Source organism: Molossus molossus, unplaced genomic scaffold (assembly GCF_014108415.1).
Source record: "Molossus molossus isolate mMolMol1 unplaced genomic scaffold, mMolMol1.p scaffold_m16_p_1, whole genome shotgun sequence".
Classification (NCBI taxonomy): domain Eukaryota; kingdom Metazoa; phylum Chordata; class Mammalia; order Chiroptera; family Molossidae; genus Molossus; species Molossus molossus.
Window position 1 is genome coordinate 172,064,916 of NW_023425344.1, and position 20,314 is coordinate 172,085,229.

Here is a 20,314-nt window from a genome sequence, read left to right on the forward strand (position 1 = left end):
TTTCGATTACTTATTTATTTACATAAGTATTTGTTTGATAGCTGGTTCTCACTAAAATTCTAAGTTCTAGTCAACTTAGTTAGTTTAGTCAAACTAGTATTCCTTTAGTAGACCATTGTCTTGCACATGGCAGGCAAAGAACAAAAACATTTGCACTCGGAGATTCCAATATAGTGGTGGAGTGAATGGAAGCTAAACAGACCATCTCCCAGGGCAAAACTGGAATTACAACTAAAATAAAGACAAATCGTAGGGAAAAAGCAACAGAAAAGCAGCTTGGAGGACCATATAACCACAAACACTGACTCGATCCTGGTAGGATAGCGGAGGCATGAGGGGGTGCTGGGAGCCCACAGACAGCAGTGGTCTTAGCTGTGAGCATCACCCTCGGGTTAAAGTCCCAAGCGGCTCCACAGCCCAGATCCAAGACAGATGCTAAAATAGCCACAGACACTCAAAGGCTCTGGCAGAGAGAGGGTGGATGGGACTGGAACTATGTGGGGACACTCAGGATTTGGAAGGTGCTCAGAGCTTTTGCTGAGTTGCAGCCACTTAGGACAGTGGCCATCTTACTCCACCCCAGGTGGGCCATTGAAACGCAAATTGAGGCTCATTAACAACCAGCATCTGCCCCACTCTAAGGAAATCCCCTTACAGCTGAGCACTTGAGGGAGTTTTCATTTAACTAAGAACCCAAGGCTCTTCAAGTAACCACTACTGATAGCCTCCAGGCAAAAAGCTAGAGGATAACAGTACCATTCATGGGATAGCAACACTAACCAGGAAAGTAAGACTTGACAGTGGTGTGTAACATGGGTCCTCCCTGGCTCATCCAAACCCAGGAGAGGGAGCCACAAACAACAGAACACCAACAACCACAGGGAAAATTTGGCAGGTTCCAAAGCCCACTGTGATAGCCAAAATGGTGAAAAACAGGAGACCTCTACCAAAGAGAGATAAATGTGAGCAGTTAAGTAAGTTAACAGAACTAGAATTCAGAGCCATGATCTTGAGGAAGCTCAACAGCATGAGTAAGGACATCAACACCATGAGTAAAGACATAAAAATGTTGAAAATCAACCACTTGGAAATTAAAAACCACTAAATAAATGAGACATATCAGAAATAAAGAACACATTGGAAGGTCTAAATAGCAGAGTAGTGAAGCTGAGGACCACATCAGTGAATTAGAAGACAGGGTAGAAAAAAAATCAACCAATCAGAAAACTAAAAGGAAAACACAATTAAAAACAGGAAGACAGCTTAAGAGAACTGTGGGACAACTGGAAACGTAATAATATTTGCATCATAGGGGTCCCCGAACAAGAAGAAAATGAGCAAAATTTAAAGAATATATTTGAAGAAATAGTGACAGAAAACTTCCCTAATTTGGTGAAGGAAGAAGGCATTCAAGTTCAAGAAGCACAAAGAGCCCCAAGTAAGAAGAACCCAAACAGGCCCACACCAGGACACATAGTAATTAAAATGCCAAAAATTAAAGACAAAGAGAGAATCCTAAAAGCAGCAAGAGATAAGCAGCAGATTACTTACAAAGAAACCCCCATAAGGCTCTCAGCTGACTTCTCAACAGAAACACTACAGGCCAGAAAAAAATGGCATGAAGTAATCAAAGTCATGAAAAACAAAGATCTGAATCCAAGACTACTCTATCCAGCAAGGCTATCATTCCAAATAGAAGGTCAAATAAAGAGCTTTCCAGACAAAAAAAAATAAAAATAAAAGGCTAAGGAAATACATTAGCACCAAACCAGCACTGCAAGAAATGTTATAAGGATTGCTGTAATTAGTAAAAGAAACAGAAAGAAAAATATAACCAAACTAAACAGAAATGGCAATAAATAAGTACATATCAATAATCACCTTAAATATAAATAGCCTGAATGCTTCGATAAAAAAACACAGAGTGGCTGATTGGATAAGAAAGCAAAACTTATCTATATGTTGTTTACAAGAGACCCACCTCACAACAGAAGACTCACATAGGTTGAAAGTGAAGGGATGGAAAAAAGCAAACAAAAAGCAAGAAAAAAAAAAAGCTAGGGTAGCAATACTCATATCTGGTAAAATAGAATTCAAAATGAAGGCCATAACTAGAGACAAAGAAGGCCACTACATAATATTGAAAGAATCTATCTAACAGGAAGATATAACCTTGATAAACATAAATGCACCCAATATAAGAACCAGAACATATATTAATAATCTTCTGGAGGACTTCAAAGGAGAAATCGACAGCAATACAATCATAGCAGGAAACTTCAAACCCCACTGACATCACTGGATAGATCCTCTAGACAAAAAAAAATAGCAAGGAAACAGAGACTCTAAATGAAGCATAGACTAAATGGTTTTAATAGATATCTACAGAGAATTACACCCCAAAACTACAGAATTCACAAGGGATTCAAATTAGAAAGGAGAAAGCAAAACTGTCATTATTTGCAGATGACATGATATTATACATAGAAAATCCTAAAGACTCCATCAAAAATCTACTAGACTTAATAAATGAATTTGGCAAAGTAGCAGGATGCAATATTAATGTCAAGAAATCAGTGGCATCGTTATACACCAATGATGAACTCACAGAAAGAGAAATTGAAAAAACAATCCCATTTACCATCGCAGCAAAAAAATTAAGATACCTAGGAATAAACTTAACCAAAGAAGTAAAGGACCTATTTGCAGAAAACTACAGTTCTTTGAAAAAAAAAATAGAGGAAGATATAGAAATGTGGAAGCACATACCTTGTTCATGGATTGGAAGAATTAACATCATTAAAATGTCCATACTACCCAAAGCAATCTATAGGTTCAATGCAATCCCCATCAAAATACCAACGACATATTTCACAGAACTAGAACAAATACTTCAAAAGTTCATATGGAACCAAAAAATGCCTCAAATAGCCACAGCAATCTTGAAAAAGAAGGATAAAGTAAGTGGGATCACAATACCAGATATCATGTTATACTACAAAGCCACTATAATCGAAACAGCCTCGTACTGGCACAAGAACAGGCATATAGATCAGTGAAACAGAACAGAGAACCCAGAAATGGACCGAAGACATTATGCTCAATTAATATTTGACAAAGGTGGCAAGAGCATACAGTGGAGTAAAGACAGCCTCTTTAATAAATGGTGTTGGGAAAATTGGACAGCTACATGCAAAAAAGTGAAACTAGACCATCATTTTACTCCATACACAAGAATAAACTCAAAATGGATAAAAGACTTAAATGTGACCTGTGAATCCATAAAAATTCTAGAGGAAAATGTAGCCAACAAAATTTCGGACATCATACACAAAGGAATTTTCACTGATACATCACCTAAGGCAACAGAAACAAAGGAAAAAATGAACACATGAGACTACATCAAACTAAAAAGCTTCTGCACAGCAAAAGAAACAACTATCAAAATGGAAAGGCAACTTACTATATGGGAGAATATCATTGCCAATGATACATCTGATAAAGGGTTAACAAAATATATAGAGTACTCATACAACTCAACAAAAGAAAGACAAATAACTCGATTAAAAAATGGGCAGAGGAGCTGTATGGACACCTCTCCAAACAGGACATACAAATGGCCAAGAGTCATATGAAGCAATGCTCAACATCACTAACCATCAGAGAGATGCAAATTAAAACAATGAGGTATCACCTCACACCTGTCAGAATAGCCACCATCAACAAATCATTAAACAAGTGTTGGCGAGGGTGTGGAGAAAAAGGAACTCTAGTACACTGCTGGTGCAGTCATATGGAAAACACTATGGTGTTACCTCAAAAAATTAAAAATTGAATTCCCCTTTGACCCAGTGATCCCACTTCTAGGAGTATACCCTAAGAAGCCTGAAATACCAATCAGAAAGAATGTATATACCCCCATGTTCATAGCAGCACTATTTACAATAGCTAAGACCTGGAAACAGCCAAGGTGTCCATCAGTAGACAAATGGATAAAAAAAGCTGTGATACTATGCAGCTGTAAGAAAGAAAGATCTCTTATCCTTTGAGATAACATGGAGGAACCTGGAAAGTATTATCCTAAGCGAAACAAGCCAAGCAGAAAAAGACAAATACCACATGATCTCACTTATTTGTGGAATATAATGAACATAACAGTTTGAGGAATAGGTTAGACCCAGAGACGTGGAAGTAGGGTATAGACTGACAACCCTCTCAAGAGGGGGTGAAGGGAGGAGGGAAGAGATAAACCACAGAACTTATATACATGTATGCATAACCATTGGGCATGGACAATAAAGCCGCGGATGGTGTGGGGGGGATGGGGAGGTGAGGGATGGGAGGAGGGTGTCAATGGGGTAAAAAAGGAGAAACATCTGTAACAAAAATAAAATTTAAATAAAGTGAATAAAAATATTAAAAAAACATTTGCTCTCTTCTGTGACCTAAAAATGGACATTTATATTGGTTTTTCCTTCATCCCTCCCTCATGTCCCTTGCTCCCTCTCTCCTACTTCCAGAGATCCCCTTCTCCGAGAAACTGACTACACACACGCCCTTAGCTCCAGCTCCTCTTTGGGAGAAGGAAAGTTAAATTAGACAGGAGCCCAGAGGTGCGACCCAAGGTAAAGTGCTGGCAGGAAACAAGACAACGTTTATCCTGCCTAAGAGAGACTTGAGGGACCTATGGAAGCAACCACACTGGGCTATGTTGCAGAGGCAAAGGCGGTCATTGTTATTCATGTTCCAGTGAAACAGAAGGCAAGAGTGCCTATCTGGTGTGATGTATACACTCAATCTGGTACACTCTATCACCATTTTACACATTACCACATTCCTTTGTTTATCTGGGCTACTTTGTTTGGATACTGTCCAGAAAAAAACAATAAACAAACAAATCAACACTAAAGAATACAAAGAATCATTTTAGAAATTAACATATAGGAGGCTCAGAGTTTGTAACTGGATTGACTTCCCACAGTTCATAAATAATAGACCCACATTTCAGACATCTGCCTGACTTCAAAGCCCGGACTCTGGTTCACACCACTCACTACGCTCTTTCATGCTAACAGGGTTCCCACTCTGAGAAACTCCGTTCCTTTAGCCCTACATCTCTGTGGAATCTACCAATTATTCAATCAAATTCGTATATTCCATCGCACATTCGCCAGTCTGTCCTGTCCATGTTGATCCTTTAACCCTCTGAATGTTGTAGCCCTCAGTTATATACCAACTTTTGCTGTTCAATGTTTTATTTATTCATCTTGACTGACTAACCTAATAGTACATTCTTTAAGGTAAGGAATCTGTGTTATATGTGTTTATTTCTAGCAGTTCTTCTAAGACAGACTCCTATGTCAGCTTCTGTCCTGAGCAGACTGACAGGAAAATGCAGAGCACCAAGCAGTAATATCCAAGACACACAAAAATAAGCTTTGCACTGCAAACCACAGGTTGAAGAAATCTTAACGTTATACATCCCAAGGTTCCATAACCGCCTGGGAAGAAGGTAAAGGTAGGGATAAAACAAAGTGTCATTTCTTGAGTCTAAGAAGAGATCGTCAAAATAGTACTATTGAAAATGTGAGGAGTACAGTCAATACCCCACCACTTAATTCTTTCCTCCTTGTTACCCTTGCATGACAATTTTTAGCTTATAGATGCCTTGACTTTATTTAACGTTGTTTTAATCATGCTTAGTTTTTTGTTTTGTTTTGTTTTGTTTTCTGTTTCTCATTGTAATTAGGAGCTTGTTTGCCTAGAAATTGCAGGAGCACATGAATACAATTTTATTTTACTTTTTTATAAAATCTATTATATTAAAAGATATTTGCTAGGTCCGGCTGGTGTGGCTCAGTGGATTGCATGTCATCCCATGGACTGAGAGGTCCCAGTTTGATTCCTGGTCAGGGCACATGCCTGGGTTGCCGGCTCAATCCCCAGTAGGGGCTGTGCAGGAGGCAGCTGATTGATGTTTCTCTCTCACATCGATGTTTCTATTTCTCTCTCCCTTCCTTGCTATCTGAAAAATCAATAAAAACATATTTGAAAAATTTTTTAAAGATACTTGCTATGCCCTGGCCAGTTTGACTCAGTGATTAGAGTATCAGCCCACGGACAAGAGAGTGGCAGGTTCGATTTCGGTCAAAGGGCACGTACCTCAATTGGAGTTCAGTTCCCTGCTCTAGTTGGGGTCCTGCGGGAGGCAATCAATCAATGTGTCTCTCTCACAAAGAAGTCTCTCTCTCTCCCCTCTTCTTCCTCCCTCCAACTCTGTCATAAAATAAATGGAAAAATATCCTCGGGTGAGAATTTTAAAAAAACTTGCTAGAGTCTTCTTAAAATATAATAAATTTAGTGTTATGTTTGAGTTTAAGATTTAGATTTAGGGTTAGCTTAATTTTAGAGAATAGTTACAATTCGGGTTAGTTCTAGAGTTGATAGTTTATAGATTGATGTTAAAGTTAGAGATGGTGTGCCCTGTCTGGTTTGGCTCAGCAGTTAGAGTGTCAGCCCGCGGACCAAAATGTCCCGGGTTTGTTTCCGGCCAAGGACATGTACCTGGGTTGTGGTTTGTCCCCGGCCCTGGTTGGAGTCGTGTGGGTGGCAAACCAATTGATGTGTCTCTCTCACACTGATGTTTCTCTCAATCTCTCTCTCTCAATTCCTCCCTCCCTCCCTCCTGCTCTATCTGAAGATACATGGAAGAATATCCTCGGGTGAGGATTAAAATAAAGTTAGGAATAGTTGTTAAAGTTAGGTTTAAGCTTAGGGCCAGACACAGAATCACTTTATGTGTTAGAATTTGTTTTAGGGTTATTATTTGTGGGAAAATTTTTAAAGCCATTGAGATTCTTAATTTCATTGACCATGTGAGCTAGTCATGACCATAAAAACAAAAACAAACAAAAAAAGATGTTCTTTTCTAAATATTGGTGAGGAAAATAATTTAAACCCAGTTTAAATTTCCTTAATCATATCAAGTTTTCTTTCAAAGAAGCAGTTGATGTAAAAGACAATAAAGCAAAATAAAAGAATGAAGTTTTTAATTACTCCCCTATTAATGCATAGAGCCCATCTGTACTTAGGTGGTCAACACAAGCTGATTATTATAATCAGTCTGCTGACCAGGGACCTCAGTGCAACTAGCCTATTACTTTTTACACCATCAATCTTGGAAAGGATCCAGACCAACATTCAAAAAGTCTACCTATTACCTTCTTTAAAAATTTCTTTTTGCCCAATATTTACTTAACTCCAAATTATAAATCTTACGTGGTCAGTGGTATTAGAGTAGCCCTTTCTAATATAATCCGGCATTCTGGTTTGAGACATGAATGTTTACTTCTCTCAATTACTAACAATCCTTATGGCATATGCATATGTAAGCCTTTTTAAGTTGGCAACACTCGTTTGCATACATAAATACTTATATTTTATCTCCTTCTTCCACCTTGAACATTAATGAGTAATATAAACCCCAACGAGAATTGTTCAAGTTTTAAGTCATTGATTGTGTGCATGTGTTTTCACTCAGCTATGCTGTTGTGGTTACTTTGCTTGCCCCTATCAGGCAGTTATTCAAGTTTTCATCATAACTCTCATGCACTGTGGCTGCTCCACTGGCCAGGAAGCATTCAGTACCTCCCCAGTCAGCTGTGAATGTTGACACATGTCTCAGGATGATGGTGTACAAGTACAACATTGTCCCAGGTGTAGCATGCTTATATCTAGGATGAGCAGAATGATTCTTCAGTTCCAATAAGAATAAATCTTTTGAAACTGCATCTGCTATTGAGTGATTACAAGCCTTGTTACGTGAGTTTATCAATATGACCTGAGATGCCTCTCTTGTTGTCTATTATGATTTCATGTTGCCCAGTTCCTTGAAATCACTTCCATCTGCCTGATTGGACCACTTCAGACAGATGATGTATCAGGTGTCCTGTGCTATATAAATGCTCTACTTCTAGGTAAAAGTCCTGAGAAGACCCAATCTTTAAGCTTTACCTAGGGATAGGTAATCAAGATCTAATGAAGTAATTACTCCCTCTCCCTCTTAAAGAATAACAGTATTAGCACCTCATCAAATAAACACATTGACCCCCACCCCTCTACTGTTGTTGCTTCTTACTAGGGGAGGCTGAAACAAAAAATGTATTTACTCCCTAGAATATATACATAAATTGTTCCAGACAGAGGGAGAGTTACTAGAAAGTTTAGGTAAATGTTTGGAACCTATCCAGAGTCTCCCATCATTCAGGTCTACTAAATGTCAGTTTAGTAAAAGTTTTCTAACATTTAGAAGAGAAAGAAATGAACAATAAAAAGTTATTCTGCAAATATACTGCACCATAGCTACCCTTCCTTGATTAGCTCATGTGAAGTTGAGGTGCCCCCTTCCTCCATATGCAAGGTTATTTTAGTGTAGTTGCCATATTTAAATATGTTTGTATCTCCCATATTCTCTAGAATATTCACACAATGGAACTTGAATAGTTTATCTACTGGTTTGCTTATGGTTTCCATTCCTTAACACAACCAACTATACTTTAATGTAGAAATGTTTCTAGGCTATGTCTCAAGACACAGGCCTTTCTTCACCTGATCTTCAGCCAAATTGACCAGTGAAATCACATCACTGACTTACCCACACAGTTAATGTCAAGCCCAATAATCCTACCTTTGCACCTCATTGACTTTCTACGCTCGTTTTCCAAACCCCAAGTATCCATTCCTAAACTATAAAGAGAACACTTTTTATGTTTTAAATAAAGTTTCTCTCAATGTTTCTTTATTTCTCTAAAAGCAACCATTACCATTAAATGAAAGATATTTATGTGACTATGCATACATACAATGATGTAAATGTGTTGAAAAGAAAGGAAAGCAATAACCACCAAAATGTGGATGATTTTATTTTTCCAGTGCAAAGAAAGTAATAAAAAAGAGTAGAGTCAGACTATAATATTTCCTTCTCAAACCTATAAAATATTGGAATCTTAATAACACTGAAGTTACATAATAATGTATAAAAATATTACAAATAAAAGGTAGGTTTCCATTATTGTTTTGTTATTCAGAAGAATATTAATAATGCTGCTTTTTACTCAACGTTAAACCTAGAACATTGCTCAAATAATGATAGAGATTTTTGAAACTTTAAAATATTTTTCTACCCTTCGTTAAAACCCTGCCAAGCCAGCAGTTGAAGGCACAGTTGGCATTTACCAGTGACTGGCTCATCCCTCTCTGCTAGTCAGCCCCTGCCCACTCACCCAAGTCATCCAGATTCTGCTGGGACAAGAAATGACAACCTGGTTCTAAAATGTTTGTTTGTTTTTTTAAATAACTGAAGAAATGTTTTAAAACTATATTTAATTTTCATTATTAGAACTTATATAACTGTACTCGCCAGGTCTGTCCTTGACAATAGGCACACTTTCAGGTGATACTTTCAATTCAGAGAAACTCAGAAATTAAGAGGTCCCAAAGGAACGTAGTATTACTAGCTTGAAAGTTTCCTACCCCAGAGGCTACTCTATAATGAATATATGCCTTACGCTCTCCCACGATCACTGGCCACAACAGAACATAGATTGTTTTGCTGAAATATGATTTTGTTTTAGGTTCTAGTTAGGATATGAATAATGCTTCATCCAAGGGAAAATATATGGTCAAGTATGGTGCCTCTCTGGTAAGAAGGTATAATTTATACTCTGTAAATTTTTTAACTTCTCTCTTACTTTCCTTCCCCTATCACATTGAAGACAAATTCATGATTTTTTTTTTTTTTTTTTTTTATCCTCACCCGAGGACATTTTTCCATTTTCTACTCAGATAGAGCGGGAAGGAGAGAGAGGAAGAGAGAGAAACATCGATGTGAAAGGGACACATTGAGCGGCTGCCACCCACACAACCCAACCAGGGCCGGGGACAAACTGCAGCCAAGGTACATGCCCTTAGCGGGAACCAAACCCGGGTCTCTGTGGACCGCAGGCCGACGCTCTAACCGCTGAGCCAAACCGGCCAGGGCCAAATTCATGATATTTTAATACCATATATCCATACATATCAATTGGGATGGAATTAGTGCATACATTGCTGCATAGATTCCAGAAATATCAAAGGTTTCTTCTCTTAGCTACATCTTGGGACTTCTGGAATTCTTACAGCATCAAAAGATATTCTATGTAGTCACGCAGCACTTTTAATGCCATTGTTTAGGAAGTATTCATGTTCTCACAGTACCACAATCATCAGGGTCCACAGTTTTTAATGTATTAAGGAATTGTTCCAGGCACAGATATGTTACAATAATTAATAGAAATTTCTGACATGGGGAAAATTGATTATTAGTAATTTAGCTCAGCTCTGGCCAGTTTGGCTCAGTGGTTAGAGCATCTGCCTGCAGACCAGAGAGGCCCCCGTTCGATTCCCACTAAGGGCACGTACCTTGGTTGCAGTTTGTCCCCGGCCCCGGTTGGGATTGTGTGGGTGGCAGCCACTTGATGTGTCTTCCTCACATCAATGTCTCTCTCTCTCTCCCTCCCGCTCTATCTGAAGATAAATGAAAAAAAAAAAAAATGTCCTCGGGTGAAGATAAAATTTTTTTTTTTAAATAATAATAATTTAGCTCAGAAAGAAGCCTAATAGAAAGAAGGGTTGGGAGGGAGAGATAAACCACAGAACTTATATGCATGTATGCATAACCAATGGATATGAGCAACAAAGCTGGGCACAGTAGGGGGAAGAGGGTGTCAATGGAGGAAAAGGGAGAAACATCTGCAACAAAAATAAATAAATAAATAAATAAATAAATAAATAAATAAATAAATAATAATAATAAAAAGGAAACATAGTGGAAAATCTCTCAAAAGCTGTTAACAGTCAGTAGTTACCATGGAAATGGAATTAATGCTCTTGGACTGAACAGCCGGAGATACAGAATAATACTGCAGAAGAAGGACAGAGTCAGAGAACATTGTGCGTGCATCCCTGTCATGCTATTTCTCAGCTCTGAGACTTCTGTTTCCACTGAGAGTCGACTTTAGAATAACAAGACATATTTCATGGGGTTATTGTGAAGATTGAGTTAGACAATGTAAATGAGAGTTTCTAGCACATGGGATGTATTCAGAGAGGGAGAGAGAGAGAGTCAGGGAAAGACAGAGAAGCTTAGTTTTGACATGATCCTAAAATTAGCAGCTCCAAAAGGAAAAATAGAAATTTTCTCACATTTTGTTTTCTTTTTCTAACTTTTGATTCTCTTTGGTGTGTTCTGCCTCAAATCATTTGATTTTACACGTACTCTTGGAATCTGGAGATTTACCTGTCCCATCTAGGACATGCTTGAAAAATAATTATAATAGTATTATTAATATGGATATTAATATAATTATTTTAGCAGTAGTATTTTGCTTTTGTAATTCAACTAAAATAACATTAACAACTTTTAAAGCCAGTATTAGGTGAGAAAGAAAGCATAGGATTTTACTTCTTTGCTATAACCTACAGCACCTACAGGTTTTGTTTTGTTTTTTCTCATCACAAGTACCCAGAAGGGATGAATATGCAGTAAGAAAATATTCAATAAATTCTTATTGGCCATACTAGAAAAAAATAAAAGCCTCTTGTACATCTAGTACTTTCTAATTCTGTTTTTATTTTTACCCTTGGTATCTGATCACTCTAATGAATTTAAGCAACATCAACAACAACTTCAATTATAGACAACAGTGAAGGTAAACCTAGATTAAATTAGAGGACATCCTGAAGTGATTAGTGCTAAGAGCAATGAAAGAATTATTTCAGAAACAGAGAATATGTTTCATACAACTGTTGGCCATTCATATTTCTTCTTATGCCAACACGTTTTCATAGAGCATTAATTCTTAAGAAGAGTTTTATTTTTTTCCTTGATCCATAGAAATCATATTTCTTCTCAACCAAACTAAATTCTTCTCTAAACCAACATTCTTTCCCAACTCTAATAGGTCCTCTGTTAATGGTGGTACTTTGGCCATTAACCTTTTGTTGACTTGGTTTTTCCAGCAGTAAAGTGAGTATAATTGTTATTGTGGTTATGAAACAGTGATTAAAAGTGTTTTGCACAGCTCTAAGTTATATAGAAAAACATTTTAGTAACTATATAGCTGTTTCCAACTTTGATGGAGGGCTATGAACACCAGTTGTCGAGAACTTAGTAATGTCTGTTAGAGATAATTGATCTATTGTGGCAAAGACTTTGAGATCCAGGTATTTGTGAAAGAAGAAGAAGGGGTGAGAGGAAAAGAAAAAAGAGAAGAAGGAGAAGAAAATCTGGGAGGAGAGAGAAAAAAGTTTAAAAGAGAGAAAAAATATGTAGATCTATTTTCCAGCTTAATATAGGATTGCTAGATTTTTTAAAAGTAATTTAAATAGCAAAAATAACTCATTTAAAGACAAACTTAAACTTTCCCTGACTTTTGATAAGAACTCTAATTAATTTATGTATGTAATTTACTCTGCTATTGCAAAAGAAAGTCATCTGCCAAAGATTGATTGGTAGAACGTATATTTCAAAAAAAAATCATGACTTCTCAGGCTAAGGCATATGAGACTGAATGAAAGTAGCTTTCTATGGACATTTGGAAATGGAGGAATTTACCTAACTCTAAAAATGTGTAGCCAGAGTCTGGGGCCCAAGGACTTTCTCATTCGTAACACACAAGTCTTTCAAGTAACATGATGCAGTCTCTCTCCCAGAGCTCATCACAGACTTTGGATCATTTTAGTCATTGCAGAGACTTCCAGGTTTTAGTTTCTGAGAAGCTATCTTGTATCAAATTAGCACCAGATTTGGTATCTCTGGTCCTAGATCATGTCTGGCAAAATGGGCTTTCAAACACATTTTAGAATTTGATAGTCAAAACTCAACTTCAGGACTCACTGTGGGTGAGTAATTTCTTATAGGTTGCAAAAGCTTTGAGTTTTATTAGCAGAGAACATTTTTTCCAGATGCTCATGATTTATCCTTTCTTTGTGCCTGGAACATTTATTCTTTCACTGATTGTTAACCACTTTCCTCTCGATTAATCTGCTCTTCTGCTTAGTTAACTCTGCTTGTGAAAAAGTTGTGTCACGTTGGCAAGACTAATATTAATATCTCTTCTTCACCTGGTTGATTCATTTATTTATTCATTATTGAATAAAACCATTAACCTTCAGTAATGTGCTAAATATTATTTCAGTTTTTCAAATTTATATATAGAAACATTTTTCTACCATACACCCCATACACACAATGTCATTATTTATTTATTTATTTTGTTATAGATGTCCTTCCTTTTCCCCCCATTGATACCCTCCTCCCTGCTCCCGTCGCTCCCCACCCCCACCCTCACCTTCACAGTATTGTTGTCTGTGTCCACTGGTTGTGCATATATGCATATAAGTTCATTGGTTTATCTCTCCCACCCCTCCCGCCCCACCTCCCTCTAAGGTTTGTCAATCTGTTCCCTACTTCCTTGTCTCTGGATCTATTTTGTTCATTAGCAAAATGTCATTTTAAAAAAATGTTATTTTATTTTATCTCAGGTCCATAGTATTGAATTGAATATAATCCTTGATGCAAAACATACTCTCACCATTTTTCCATGCCCATTTCATGTTTGCTTATTCACTAATAAATGTATACCTATGAAACCATGACCTAATATAAGATCTAAACAACTGATAATAACATGTGTTCATTCTCATGCTGAGCCTTGGCCTTCCCACACTTGAGGTTACTTACTTTTTAACATCTTCTCCTTTTGTACATAGTTTTACCATTTATACAAGTTCCTGCAAAGTATACTGTTATTTTTCTATTGTGTTTCACCTTATAAAATGTATGACAAATGGATCCACTATGGACTTTTTTCCCTTTATTATTATATCTTACTGAGATATATCTATATCATTATATATAGTTGTGCTTATTTGTCACAGTTTTCAACAATATTGCATTGTCCTATTTATGGGCATTATTATTCCTCCTTATATACATATACAAGAGTTTATCTTGGGTATTTAAAAGGAGTGAAATTGCTGGCTCATAGTGCGTGAATGTTGAACTTTGTAAGATAAGACCACTTTTTTTCCAAAGTGATTATATCAGTATACACTTCCATCAGCAATATATAAGAAATCCTCTTCTCTTGATTCACATACTGTTTACTCAAAAAAATCTAATTTCATATTTTTTCTTCAGATGAATTCAGAACAAACTGGACTAAATGGAAGAAGTTAATCAGTCTGTGGTGTCGGAATTTGTTATCCTTGGGCTTTGTCATTCATGGGAGCTCCAGGCCTTCTTCCTAGTGATATTTTCTTCACTTTATTTGGTCACCATTTTAGGCAACATCTTCACTGTGCTCCTAATTATCACTGACCTTCATCTCCACTCCCCTATGTACTTCCTGCTAGCCAATCTTTCATTCATTGATATCTGCCTTTCCTCTGTCACTACCCCTAAAATGATCACAGACTTTCTCAAGGAAAACAAGACCATCTCCTTTGGAGGCTGCATGTGTCAGGTTTTCTTTGGACATTTCTTTAGAGGGGGTGAGATGGTACTGCTTGTGTCAATGGCCTACGACCGTTATGTGGCCATCTGCAAGCCACTTCATTACTCCAGCACCATGAACAGACAAATGTGCATTATGTTAGTGATGACATCATGGGTCATTGGCTTTGTGCATTCAATAAGCCAACTAGCTATTATTATAAAGCTCCCCTTCTGTGGACCCAGGGAACTGGACAGCTTTTTCTGTGATATTCCATTAGTGATCAAACTAGCCTGCACGGATACCTATGTTCTAGAAATGTTGATAAATGCTGATAGTGGGATACTGTCAACCATCTGCTTCATACAATTGTTGATATCTTACTCTTGTATTCTGTTTACTGTCTGCCTTTACTCTAAGGATGGGGCATCCAAGGCTCTCTCCACCTGTACTGCCCATATCACAGTGGTGGTGCTGTTCTTTGGGCCTTGCATCTTCACCTCTCTGTGGCCACTCAGCATCACCTGGGTGGACAAGTTACTTGCTGTATTTTATGCAGTCATCACACCTCTCCTAAATCCAGCCATTTACACTCTAAGAAACAAAGACATTAAAAATGCCATTAAGAGACTACAATGTTAGCATTTGGATTTCTGTAGGTTTTCAGGGTCTTACATTATCAGAAAGTCCACGATAAGCTACCTAAATTAGCCACACCTGCCCTGTTACTTGGGACTGGGAAGCATTTCCCAACTCACACATGAAAATCACATGTATCTCCAAATGTAAGTTTTATGTCAATTCTCTTATAATCCACAATCATTGATCATTGAATGCAAAATGGTTTGGGAAATTTGGCCAATCTTTATAACTATGATTTTGATTGTGCCCAAGAATGAATTAAAATTAACATCAATGTTAATGTTACCTATTACTGTTGGTGCTAATACTTCAGCATCTACCACCACATCTTGAAATTCTTTATATGCTAAGCATTTTATTTAGCAAGGAATTTCACATAATTTTTGTCAATATGATAGTGCATTGAATATTGCTATCTTTATTTTTAAGTGGATAAATTAGTTTCTCAGTTAGTTAGCATTCTAGCTACCTATCTGGAAAACCAGTATCAAGGTAATCATTATTAATTTTCCATCACACTCTGAAAAAATTAAATCATTACTGTAATCTGGAAAGAATATTGTTCCCTCAACTTCATGATTTAGTCATTTGTGAAAAGCGTGTAACTGCCTTTAGAAGATATACATTAAATACAATAATGGATGTACTAACAACCTTTCGGGATTTTGCTGCTTTTCTTTCTATTTGGAAATGGACAAAGTGGTTTATTATCTATACCAATAAATGCAGGGGAAAAGTGTTGTAAAAGTGAGGCCAAAAAATCTAATTTTTGAATAAACTGTTCATTTAATTTTCTGCAGTGTTCAGGTGGCCTGCAAGCAACTATAGTATGTACAATGTTTGTGAATTGTTTATTACTACATATAACAAAACTTTTAAAAATTCTTCCTATGCTGTGCCTCAAAAAGGTATAGAAGTTTACATTTCCTCATTTGAAATCCATGGAGCCAGGTGTACTTCAAATTTCATATTACTTTTTAGAGATAACATGGTCCTTTAAAATTTGATAGAGTCTGAAGCAAAGACCCTTAAATAAAACAATTACTATTACTATATATATTTACTATATATATGTGTGTATATATGTTTATCTGTTCTGATTATTAAAGTTTTCTAGTTTCTGTACATCAGTTTGGATATTGATTTGTCTTTGAATCTACTGATCCTTTCTTCTGTGTCCAGTCTGTTTTTAAGCTTAAATTCATAATTCTATATGTTTTCTTTTCATATCATTTGGTCCTATCTCAAAACCTCTCACACATATTTTATTATTCATATCCTGGGTTTAAATCAGAGGAGAGTTGTATGTTTCATACTTTCCTCAAAAGTTTCAGTATATTAGCTCTAAGTTAATTCATTTGAATCCAGGCAGGCTGATGTCTGAGGTCATACTTTCAGCAAATTCTGAGTCTGAAATCTGTTTTTTCAGCAACTTCCCATAAACATTTCTTGGGACTTTAATTCAGTTGCCAGACAACAGGTTTAAAAAAGAGATACAGTGATCATTCAATGCAACCTCATAATAAATTATCTACTCTAAACATTATAAAGCAGTGCCTTTAGAAAAAACAGCCCAAATTGTATATAATTATTTAAGCATTTGCATTTACTTGAAGTTGCTTAAAAATGTACAAAGTTATTTGTGTTCTTGTGAGTTATTTAGGAGACCTTCCTCGAACTCAGGAGTTGACTACTCAGTCTCCTCATTGCCATCTTCATATCCTTGTTCCTCAATGTGTAGATAATGGGATTCAGAATGGGTGTGATCATAAAGTCCAAAATGGCAAGAAACTTATCCACCGGCACTGTGGGAAATGGCCACATGTAAATAAAGATGCATGGTCCAAAGAACAAAACCACCACAGTGATGTGAGCTGAGAGAGTAGAAAGGGCCTTAGACAAACCACCTGAAGAGTGTTTCCGTACAGTGACCAAGAGGACGATATAGGAGACAATCAACAAGAAAAAGACGGCCATGGAAATAAACCCACTGTTGGCTGTGACCATGAATTCCATTCTGTAGGTATCTGTGCAGGATAGTTTGATAAACCAAGGAAGGTCACAGTAAAAGCTGTCTATCTCATTAGGACCACAGAAAGGCAAATGGACAACAAAAGCTAACTGGACCGCTGAGTGAATGAGGCCTATAACCCAAGCACCAGAAAGAAGCAGAAGGCACATTTTTGGGCTCATGACAGTCAGGTAGCGAAGGGGCTTACATATGGCCACATATCGGTCTAAGGCCATGACAATGAGCAGCACCATCTCAGATCCCCCCAGGATGTGAAGGATAAACATCTGGATGACACATCCCTGAAAAGATATGGTCTTGTGCCCAGAGTACAAGTCAGATATCATCTTAGGAACCGTTAAAGTAGAAAGACAGAGGTCAATAAATGAGAGGTTGGCTAAAAGAAAGTACATGGGGGAATGTAAATGAGGGTCTAAAGTCACTGTAAACACAACAAGGAGGTTTCCTAGAACAACTGTTACATAAAACACTGTAGAGAAGGCTAGGAGAAAATGCTGCACTGGTCTATAGGTAGACAGTCCCAGGAACACAAATTGAAACACTTCAGAATAATTGGCTTTATTCATTAATTTTGTGTTACCTGAAAAAAAAAAAAACCCACACAAATAAAAATAATTATAAAGGAATGCACCAGAGCTATTGAAAGAAACAGTTGTTACTGGGTTTTAAATTCTGATATTAAAAAAAAAATCTTTACTCCCATTCACAAAAATCCTTTGTAAAGCCATGCAATAGTTTGTTCATTTGACAAGTATTCATTGAGCAACTACCAGGAAAGCCTCCTAAGTACTTGCATTGTGCCACATTCTGGAATAAAACAAACACCCTGTCTTAATGTAGTTTGTAGTTTAGTTGTGAGGCGAGGCATTACATAACTAATTGTCTAACTAGATGATAATAATGGTAGTAACTTATTTGAAAAAAAGAACAAAGGGCTAGGCAAACTCTAAGAGCTGATAGAAGTGTCATCTGCTCTAGACATTTGTGCTAAAATCTAAATAGGAGTTAAATAAGTGCAGAAGGATTGGAAGAGAGATCTACCCCGGGGAAAGGCATGGGAAATATTCTGAAGCATGAAGAAACAGACCAATTTGGAACAAATAAATGAAGACTAATAAGGGTCTGATCAAGGTAAAGTCATATAGGGTGTGTAAAGAATTTAGTTTATATCTTAGAAGTGATAGAAAGCCATTGAGGCAGAACAATGAACTAATCATATTAGTGCTTTGAAATGTTTACAGTAACTGTGAAGTGAAGAATGTAGTGGAGAGATCCGGGGGAAAGGGAGACGGATCAATTAGGGGTCTGTCAAAGGATCATATTAAATCAGTACAGAAAGGATAAATTTGTCAATAAATGGTGTTTATTTACCAACTTACCAAATTTGGCAAAAATAAGTTGAGTTCCTTACTTTATAGTAGTAACTAAAATGAATTGTTAATAGATATATAAATAAAAATATAAGAAATAGAAAATTTGGGCTTATTTTTAGATAACCCTTTGTATGAGAAGACTCTAAACAGATACTAATGTGTGCAAATCACACAGAAGAAAAACCAACACTTTCAGATTCAAAATTTAAACCTTCCATATACACTTTTAAAAGAAAAAAAAAACAAATGTGGGAAAATATTGTTAAATTTGATGATAAACCAAATTTAAAATGAACAGTCATAAAAACTTGGACCAAATAAGAAATCTAAATTGTCAACATATGAAGAACAGTCAAATGCACTATTAAAGAAATGCAAATAGAAAAAAATATAGAATTACTATTATATTTGTAAAAAAAACTGTCAGAGTTAAAAATGAATGAGTAAGGCTGTGAGGAAAAGGGACTCTCTCACACTCTATGATACAGAGCACACTTTCATACAACTTCTCCAGAACACAATTTGAAAATATATATCAAATATTTTAAACTTTTCTTATGACTAAAGACTTCCATTACAATAAATTTTTCTTAAAGGTATAATAACAAATGAGCTAAAATATTTAGCTATCAGGGAAAATGTTATACAATATTAATAAAAAGGAAAAATTGAAAATAACCTAAATCAAATCAAAATTGTTACAGTACAATAATACATTTAACTGGGACAGGTACTTAACCTTATATGTAGAAAAATATCATGAAAAATTTATAATAAATCTTTAATTTAAAAGAATAGCTTGTAAAAGAAAATATATAGAAAACACATTTTTAAAAATTGAAGACTAGAAAATAGAAATAAAGGATACTCAAGAGATTGTTGATCTTTGGAGATATATATATATATACACACATATATTAGTTTGCTCTTTATAAAATTGGTATTTTAATAGATCAAAAAATAATCAAATATCAGTTTCACAAGATCTAACGACTATATTAATTTTTTTCTAATAAGATTTTCTAAACTACTATCCTTTTTCAAAACCAAACGTGATTGATGTTTATTCCACACCTTAATGGAACACTAAGGGTTTCCCACTGTTCCCCACTTGCGCTGCCACTGCCAAGCTTTACTCCAGGCCCCACAACACTAACAACCACTCTTACTCAAGTCATCTCTTCTCCCTAGGCCACTCCACATCACACCCAGCCGCCAGCTGGGGCACAACCTGCACCACCTTGGCAGAAAAATAGAATAAGCCGGTGGGAATACCATAGAATAGATTGAGGGCATCCAGGCCAGGCAGGAACAGGCATCTTGAGGGTTATGACTTGGGGCTGGTATTATAACCAAAAGGAAATACTACAGAGGTGATGCTAGGAGGCCCTACCACAGGGGCACTGTATGGAGACTGTTATAGTAAATAACTGGGGGAAATAGAGCAAAATTGAACCAGAGAGAATGGGACAACCATTGAGATGAATGATAGTGGATATAACTTTAGAGCTGCCAGCTGTTTTTATGTTTTGACCATGTAATGTGTGGATAGTGAAAGGTGCATATTCTGAAATGTAGAAGGAAAACTTAACATGATCATAAGTATAAAAGATAAAGAAAGAATAATACAATAAAAGGAAATTACCCATCATTTTCTCTAAGTAATGGAAGTAAATAAATGATTTTGTTGCTTCTTTTTTTCTTTATTTTCCAAAATTCAGGATTTCTTAATA

At 36.4% G+C, this 20,314-nt stretch overlaps 2 protein-coding genes across 2 annotated transcripts; one reads left to right on the forward strand and one right to left on the reverse strand.

Annotated features, from left to right (window-relative positions):
- The first annotated feature begins 14,264 nt into the window (after positions 1-14,264).
- On the forward strand, positions 14,265-15,176 carry LOC118616309 (olfactory receptor 4K1-like). The gene has a single exon (XM_036241870.1). The coding sequence runs from the start codon at positions 14,265-14,267 to the stop codon at positions 15,174-15,176; it is 912 nt and encodes a 303-aa protein (XP_036097763.1).
- A 1,659-nt stretch (positions 15,177-16,835) lies between these two features.
- On the reverse strand, positions 16,836-17,777 carry LOC118641480 (olfactory receptor 4F6-like). Its single transcript, XM_036278768.1, has one exon. It carries the CDS (start codon positions 17,772-17,774, stop codon positions 16,836-16,838), a length of 939 nt encoding a protein of 312 aa, XP_036134661.1. The 5' UTR covers positions 17,775-17,777.
- Positions 17,778-20,314: the final 2,537 nt, after the last annotated feature.

Bases quoted from the DNA above. Each gene is read 5' to 3' on its own strand.
- LOC118616309 (XM_036241870.1), top strand. From the start codon at position 14,265: ATGGAAGAAGTTAATCAGTCTGTGGTGTCGGAATTTGTTATCCTTGGG.
- LOC118641480 (XM_036278768.1), bottom strand. From the start codon at position 17,774: ATGAATAAAGCCAATTATTCTGAAGTGTTTCAATTTGTGTTCCTGGGA.